This window comes from Carex rostrata, chromosome 27, assembly GCF_964058835.1.
Source record: "Carex rostrata chromosome 27, lpCarRost1.2, whole genome shotgun sequence".
Taxonomy (NCBI): domain Eukaryota; kingdom Viridiplantae; phylum Streptophyta; class Magnoliopsida; order Poales; family Cyperaceae; genus Carex; species Carex rostrata.
Window position 1 is genome coordinate 4,683,957 of NC_135944.1, and position 8,662 is coordinate 4,692,618.

Genomic DNA, 8,662 nt, shown 5'->3' on the forward strand with positions numbered 1-8,662 from the left:
TATTTACAAAATGAAAATTAATAAAAATGAAAGTTACAACGACTGATCCTGGCCATCACATTTCAATTGCCCCGGCCATTTAAGCATTCACTCAACAAATGACAATTGATCCCTTCGGCCCATGAGATGGTGCAACTAAGGGCCCATTAATTCAACTACGGCCCACATCAGGCCCATTAAACTGATTATTATATGTTTTATGAGGAGGGTTCAAATGCCTCCATTTTTTGGGCCTCTATCATGTCTTCATTTTTAAAACGTTAATAACTCAAAATTTAAATCATAATCTTCAAAATAAAACCGTTAGATGTCATTTATGCAATTTTATCTATGTGCTCAAAATTTTTTATCACATTTCGGTTTTCTTTTTATGTGAATCAATAAGTTGAAAAATCAATGTCTAGAAATTATCCACATTAGTACGTTTTTACAAGCTCTTGATGACAACCAAAAACGAATTTGAAATGTCATAAATTTTTATACATGCATAGATAAAATAATGTAGATCATATCCAATGGCTTTATTTTAATTTTTAAGTTTTAAATTTTGAGTTATTAAATTTTTTAAAAATAGCGTCACTATGGAGCACCAAAAATGGAGACATTTGAACCCTCCTCATGTTTTATATATGCACTTTCACGTGTCCAAAAAATAAATGACGTTAAATTTTTTCTTATCCACCAAAGCTAGAATTTTAGTTTTTTCATAATGTCAATATTTGTGTACTGTACGTGTAATTTACTGTCAGTAAAATTTATCTGAACCTGTGCTAAACACAGGTAAATCAGATTTATATATTATATGCTGTGCAAATAAGACTTGCCACATATACATCTTAATTTCTCTCATTTTATTGAGATATTATTGCTGTCCAAGAAAAAAAAAAGTACTACAACATTCCATCTTTTTTTTTTTCATATGAAATCATTGATTGTTTGTTTTTATATGGAGTTTGAAGTATGTTGATGTTACAGTCAGGCTCCCACCACTTAAAAAGATACGATGTAGAAATAGGCATGTACCAAATAAATCTTTTTTGTGGAGAGAATTTAAAATTTTCAGAACCCTTCTCTCAACTCCACAAAATACAATTGGTGTTTAGAAACAAGACAAATAAGATATTTTCTCTCTGTTGTTTCCAGAGAATTCTAGTTCTAGCTGACCGCCCTTGCTGTAATTTTCACATCAAATTCTAAAATTTTCAAAGCCAATAAAATTTGTAAAGTTTCCAATATTTTTTATTAAGGCCTTCATTGTGTATTCAGAAATAAGTACATGTATTATTAACAGATTTTGTGAGGTTAATTTTTTTCTCTTTTTTTGAGGTAATTCCTAACTATCAATTTTGCTCAATGTTCATATCTTTTTTGAGATTTTAGGTTTGGAACACTCTGGAAATTAATAAAACTGATAATTTAATGTACACACGAGAAATTTTTTGGCGTCTAGTGTAATATTTTTTTTCACAATTGGGTATAATTTTAATTTTCACATGTACTAACAAACTGCAGTTTTCACTTAATCAATGAGTAGCTAGAACTAGAACTAGAGTGTTTTTAAGTTTATCAAGTCTTTTTGTGAACTCGATTCTAAAATCCATTGGATTGGTTTTAAACGATAAATCTGAATCATTGAAACTCTTCTACCGATGATGTATCTAATACAAAAATTTTCAATTTTGAAACTAATTGTCAAACTTAGAAGATCTATAAAATAATTTTAATACATTCATTTTTTGAATTCTTTTGACCAGTTGACTCTATACAAAATTAATTCAAAAATATAAAATTTTCGTATGTAGACATCACTCATAAGGTAGAAGAGTTTCAATGGATTAGATTTGTCGTTTAAAGCTAACCTGATAGATTTTAGAGTTGAGTTCACAAAGGCAATTTGTGAACTTAAGAACACCCTAGTTCTACTCTATAATCAATATTATTTTCTTTATGAATATGTAATGATCATGACATTTCAATATTTTTATGATTGTTACCAAAAGTTTGCAAAAATGCACTAATGTAGATAATTTCTAGATGTTGATTGCTAACTTTTTGATTCATATAAAAACAAAATCTAATAGTAATAAATTTTTATGTGCTTGTAGAGAAAATAATATATATCATATTTATTGGTTCTATTTTGCATATAATTAGTGTTAAAAAATTTGTTATTAGAAATTTTTTAAAATTGAAGGTAAGATGAAGACATAAAAATTGAGGTATTTCAACCATAAAATCATCATATATTATATGGTAATTAATGGGATAAATTACTTTTGAGGTTAGGAACGTAAATACATACGGGTACAATAAATACGTACAAATAGTAAAGTTAAATGTTTCACCCACAAAATTATACTAGTGGCTGAAGCCTGAACAGCTGTGATGTCAAAATAAAACAATACTTGGTAGTAATTCCAATGAATCTATTGGAATAAAAAGGAAGTCCAATGGAATGAATAACTGTGAAAAAACGCCAGATCTGCTGCCATAGAAATAGAAATGTTCAAGAAAAAAAAAAGTAGGTTTAGATCAGAGAAACAATGATAAAGATTTAAGATGTGAATATGTGATATATGTAAAAAAATGAGTAAGGAAATTAAGATAGAGTTCATGTAAAAAAAGATGAGGCCTAAAATAAAACAAAACAGTTTTGGCTATTACAAATGATTTGATCTATTTTGAGGCAATGCGCGCGGATGACTGCCATTATTTCTATAAAGATTTCTTTGTTAAACGCTAATGAAGTAAAATTGCAATGAAATGAATAATAATTAGTTTAAACCATATATTAATTATTAATCAAATTATTATAGTTTCATTATTGTTTTCCTTTTGTTAGCTTTAATTAATAATTATTTGAATTCCATCTTCTAAGACCCCATAATTTTGCCATTGAGTAAATTTAATTAGTTAACATGTAATTTAAATTCATTCAAAAGTAAGTGATCTCGTGATTTCTATGTTTATTGACCCTTTTTAAGATAAAATTGAGCAACTTTTTGTTATCAATCACCATAAGCAATTATATTTAAAAAGAAAAGAAAAGAAAAGATAACATAAGCAATTATGGGTTGTACGGTCCAAAACATAAACCAAGCTCAGATTTATTAATTTGTTTATATTACTTTATTTCTAGAAACAAGCTCAGGTTTTTTTAAAAAAAACTTGACCATTAATTCCTGCATGAGTAGTTGCTTTACTGTTGCTAAATTTAACAAGTTTCGCTTGTTCTTCTTTCATCATGATTCAAGGAGGTTCCTTTAATTACAAGACACAAATATATCAAAATTTACACACAGTTGGCCTAAAATTATTATGTGTGGTTTGGAAGGAAAGAGAACAAATTCATACACATTTTTGTACCACAAAAAGGTAATAAACCATAAGATGAAAAGAAGCTTCAATTAATACCCGCCTTTGCTCTTTCTTTGTGGTGCATATCAAATTTGGATTCTAGTCTATCTGTGATTTCGCACTGGGATTGATCAGGTAGTTTATAGTTATGGAAGTTTCTAATTCATTGTGTGGGACCCACAATAAATATTATTGTGAGACATGTTTCTCTATAAATAGGAGGCACTAGACACAAAAGGAGGTAAGAGCGTAGCAAACCAAAGCATCCAAAGCCTAAACTAAGAGCATAGCAACCCAAAGAATCCAAACCCTAAACCCTAGAACAGTAAACAATTTGTGATATAATTAATGGCCATGGCTACATGCTTCGGAGCATCACCTGTGTACCGCACCCAGACCAGAGGTTCTATTTTGGCCGGGAATGTTCGGTGCTGTGCCACACCAGCACAAATTACTGCTTCAAGGAGGTCGGCAAATTACCAGCCAAACTCGTGGGACTATAACTCCCTCGAGTCCTTAAAGACCGACCGCATGGTAATTACTAAATTACAAGTTAATTATATATACATGTTGTTACCAAATTCAAGTTCTTTTTTTATCTATTGCATAAAATTAAATTATTCAAGAACATGAAACTTTTGTAGTGGATTTATACATTCACAAGTGTACATAGCAATACAAAATGGTCTATTACTTCTTCATTTAATGGTGTTCTAAAGTTCTAATTGGAAAGACCAACTTAATGAATGCAATTGTTAAAGCAATATGATCACAAAATATATATAAAGGATCGCTTTCCAACAAATCAATTAGTTTAGCAAGTTAACTCACATAAGATTGTTATTATTTGTATTGTAGAGCGAATCACATGCAAACTATGAGACTCTTAAACAAGAAGTTAAGCAACTCATCTACAATGAGACCGAGCCAGCTAAAAAGCTTCGATTAGTGGACGCGATGCAAAGGCTCGGAGTTGCATATCATTTCGATGGAGAAATCAAAGAAGTCCTTGGCTCAATCTCCAAATCAGAGAGTGCTTTCAAGGAAGATGTTATCTCCATGTCATTGTTATTTAGGTTGCTAAGAGAGAACAGCTTTCCAGTGTCTCAAGGTACTTGTTTAATAAAGCTAAAAGAAAAAAAAGTTTTCGATTTACTCAAGGCATTAAGTTTAAAAATGTACATAAAAATAAATTTATGTTTAAAAACACTTGACATATATTTAAATTTTTGATCTTCTTTGATATCAAAATTCAGTGGTGATATGTGGTTCCATTTGGATAAAACAATTGTAATTTGAAATTCCAAAATTGCAAAGGAGCTAAGAGTTTTTTAATTTAAAAACAATAACTCCTTTTTTTGGACAAAACTGTAACATTTTCATTTTTTTGGGTGTAATTTAGACATCTTCAGTAGCTTCTTGGACAACAATGGAGCATTCAAGCCAATCCTTCAAAAAGACACAAAGGGACTCCTATCCCTTTATGAGGCCTCATTCTTGGCATTTGAGGGAGAGGAGTTACTTGACAAAGCCAGAGTATTTTCTTCAAACCACCTCACCGAGGCCATACCGACACTCGACTCATACCTAAAAGGGAAAGTTGAGCACACACTGGAGCTGCCGCTGCACTGGAGAGCTCCAAGGCTGGAGGCAAAGTGGTTTATGGATCAATATGAGAGAGATGACAAGTTGGAACCAAAGCTTTTGCAATTGGCCAAACTTGACTTTAACCGGGTCCAAACTGTCCATCAAGGTGAAATTGGGAGAATGTCTAGGTACTTACATAATTTTTACCTTGATATTGTTTATCAAATTTTCATTCTGTTTGCTTTCCATTATTCTTATGATGCACCTTAGAAGATTTGACAATGCAGAAATTTCTATTATATATAGTTATATACAGTCCATAAACACATGCATGTCATAACTTGTATGTTATTTTTATTTTTATTAGGTGGTGGAGGGATGCTGCACTAGGGGAGAAACTGACCTTTGCAAGGGACCGTTTGATCGAGTGCTTCTTCTATGCAACCGGTATCGTATTCGAGCCACACCTGAGCGAATGCCGGGAGATTGTTACGAAAGTTTTTGCTCTTATTGTTCACTTGGATGATGTTTATGACATATATGGAACCTTGGATGAACTTGTTCTCTTCACAGATGCCATGGGAAAGTGAGTAATTGAAAACTAGTATTATTTCTACATTTTCCCTATTAATTCATCCCTAAATAAAAAAGTAATAAATTTGTGCTAAATTAAGGAAATAAAATATTGAACTTGATTTGCAGGAATCTAAAAAAGATGGATTAAAATTTCTAAATTGATGACTCTGTCTAACATGTACTTATTATTGACTGAACTGTTTGAATGTATATCTAGGTGGAGCCTTGATGCCATGCAAGAACTACCAGAGTACATGAGACCGATATATAAAACCATTTTAGACACCACAAATGAATGGTCAGAACATGTTCTCAAAGTAGAAGGATGGGATCCTCTCCCTTGGCTTAGGACAGCGGTAAGATTTTGTGCTTTCTTTTCATTTTTTTATTTATGGAAAAGAGCAAGCTACCAAATTCAGGGTTACAAATAAGTTGGGTTTTTGTTTACAAGATATTGCCCCAACATAGCTACTTGAAAGTAAAGAAGGCCTAATCAGGCCCAATCTCAGCCCAATTCAATATATTTATGTTTTTTTTATCTTACTTTGCCGGAGAAACATATATTGATTTCTCAATTTTATCATGATAAATGGCAGTGGCATGATCTGTGCAAGGCCTTCTTAACTGAGGCCAAATGGCACTATGGATCAACTATTCCATCTCTACATGAATACATAGAGAATGGATGGATGTCATCATCTGGGCCTCTCATGTTACATCATGTGTTCTCCTTGCTCGGAGAGAAAGCTACCGCAAAAGCTTTGGCTGAGCAAGAGAGTTACCCGAGCATTGTTCGAACTTGCTCTATGATCTTCAGACTTTGCAATGACTCGGCTACACATTCGGTAAGTACTTACACGGATATAAACATTTGGTACTTCTTTTATGGATAACAATCAGCATATATATATATTTTTTAAATATGCCGGTTTTTTGGTTGCTTTTGTGTAGGTCTATAGATTAACAATTCTAACAACTTTTTTTGAACAATTATAAAATGCAGGCGGAGTTGGAGAGAGGTGATGCACCATCATCCATCGCATGCTACATGCGTGAGAATGGTGCAAATGAGCACGAGGCCCGCCTGGCTATGCATGAATTGACTATCAATGTATGGAAAAAGATCAACAAGGATGCACTGGGCGCTAATCCCTTCCCCCGCTCCCTTGCTGAGGCCTCCATGAATCTCGCACGCATTTCACACTGTATCTACCAAGGAGGGGACGGGCTTGGTGCACCGGATGAGGAGAAAAAGAAGTTGATCAAGGCACTTTTCTTGGAACCTGTTCAAGTCAAAGATGAGAAAGTATTTGCCAAGAGCTTATAGTTAAGCTAAATTTGGGTTTTTGGGAGAGTAATTAAATATGAAATTATATGTAGTTTGTATAGAAAGTAGCTTATATAGGATAGGTATATATATAATGATATATATACCATTGGAATGGAATTATCTAATTTATCTAAACACTAATTACTTAATTTGTCTCCAAATTTAAATAATTGTTGCATCTTTTTTTCTATTCAATTTGTTTATCTACTAGAGTAGCGAAATGCATACCACATATTTATTTACAAAATTAAAATTAATAAAAATGAAACTTACGACGATTGATCCTTGCAATTGATCCCTTCGGCCCATGAGCTGGAGCAAATAAAGGCCCATTAATTCAACTAAGGCCCACATCATGCCCAAACTGATTATTTTATGTTTTATATACATACTTTACCGGGTCCAAAACAATGACGTTAAATTTTTTCTTATCCCCCATAGAATTTCATTTTCTTGATTTTATTTAAACAAGCTAAATTACAACAACCAATTTATAAAATGAAGAGGGTTCCAATGGCTCTTTTTTTTTATACCTAATCATACCTCATATTTTATATCTTCATTTTCTTCATATTCAAAGTCTAAATTGTCAATCCGAACCGATCAACATGCCATACTAAAATATGGTTAAGGATGAAATTTTATATTTTTTGGAATTTTTTTGCTATTTTTTAAGATGGGAAGAAAATCACTGTTTTTTGAACGGTTCAAAAACAGTAATTTTGTACCTATCTTAAAAAATAGCAAAAAAAATTCTAAAAAATATAAAATTTCATCTCCATGCATATTTTAGTATAAATATTTTGTTGAACGGTTCGGATCGACAATTTGGACTTTGAAAACGAAAATATAAAATATGAGGTATGAAAAAAATGAGGCATTGGAACCCTCCTCTTATAAAATATATTATATACCTTTGAAAAAAATATATTTATATTTGTTTCGATATTATATTTTTCTCCATAGGAAATAAAATATTCTAAATTTTGCTCCAAATACATTTTAGAAAAAAATATTAAAAAGGTTAGAACCGAATATCTCCTTTTCCTTTCGAAAATGACTTATAATATTAATTGAAACGAACTTTCTAACAAGGAGATTATCATCGAAGGATGACAAGAAGACACTAAGTGTGTCTTCTGTCAATGTCCAGATAGTGTAGATCACTTATTCATTCACTACTCTTATATTAACATGATTTGGAAATGGATTGGAGACTTCAATGGCTTTATCTTCAATTTGCAATCTATTCAGGATCTTTGGATCCTTGATGCTTATATACCGTTTAAAGATAGCCCTTTGTTAGAACTCATTAGAGGTGCTATTTTATGGTCTGTATGGTTAGAAAGGAATAAGGTATGTTTCAATGGAACCAGACCTACCTCGGCCAAATTGATAGGAACCAAAATCTTATCCATGCTGTCCTTTTGGTGCCAAGCCCGTAAAGTTAACTCTTTTTTAAAACTCTCTCTCATATTGTCATCTGATGTCAAGGATCTCCTATACCAATTGTTGGCCTGGGAGGAGGAGACAGTGGCACTGCTCCTGTCATTGGCAGAGATGGAGGGAGATGCTGTTTCCACACAGGTCCCTATAATTAATATGAACAGGTCTTTGTGTCAAAAATTAATTTGATTTTAATTTACCTAGAAATATATGTGTCAAATTTAAATAAACTAATACATTCTTAATATGAACAGGTCTTTGTGTAATTAATTTTTGAAATTTCCTAGCTCTTTGTTTTATATTTCTGGTGCAGAGCAACAAAATGGTCATAAATTTCCAATAGAACATTAATTGATGCGAATTCAA

The 8,662-nt window shown here is 32.0% G+C and overlaps 1 protein-coding gene and 1 long non-coding RNA gene across 2 annotated transcripts; both read left to right on the plus strand.

The window, feature by feature from the left end:
• The first annotated feature begins 3,589 nt into the window (after window positions 1-3,589).
• Window positions 3,590-6,999, plus strand: LOC144544923 (alpha-terpineol synthase, chloroplastic-like). Its single transcript, XM_078293480.1, has 7 exons — window positions 3,590-3,891; window positions 4,216-4,468; window positions 4,760-5,132; window positions 5,312-5,530; window positions 5,738-5,876; window positions 6,117-6,365; window positions 6,524-6,999. The coding sequence occupies exons 1-7, from the start codon at window positions 3,706-3,708 to the stop codon at window positions 6,845-6,847; spliced, it is 1,743 nt and encodes a 580-aa protein (XP_078149606.1). The 5' UTR covers window positions 3,590-3,705; the 3' UTR covers window positions 6,848-6,999.
• A 1,334-nt stretch (window positions 7,000-8,333) lies between these two features.
• LOC144545312 (uncharacterized) lies at window positions 8,334-8,662 on the plus strand. The gene is made up of 2 exons (XR_013508467.1): window positions 8,334-8,460; window positions 8,551-8,662. It is a non-coding gene; the product is annotated as an uncharacterized LOC144545312 (long non-coding RNA).

Bases quoted from the DNA above. Each gene is read 5' to 3' on its own strand.
- LOC144544923 (XM_078293480.1), top strand. From the start codon at position 3,706: ATGGCCATGGCTACATGCTTCGGAGCATCACCTGTGTACCGCACCCAG. The intron at 3,892-4,215 runs GTAATTACTAAA...TTTGTATTGTAG, and splicing joins CCTTAAAGACCGACCGCATG to AGCGAATCACATGCAAACTA. The intron at 5,133-5,311 runs GTACTTACATAA...TATTTTTATTAG, and splicing joins GAAATTGGGAGAATGTCTAG to GTGGTGGAGGGATGCTGCAC.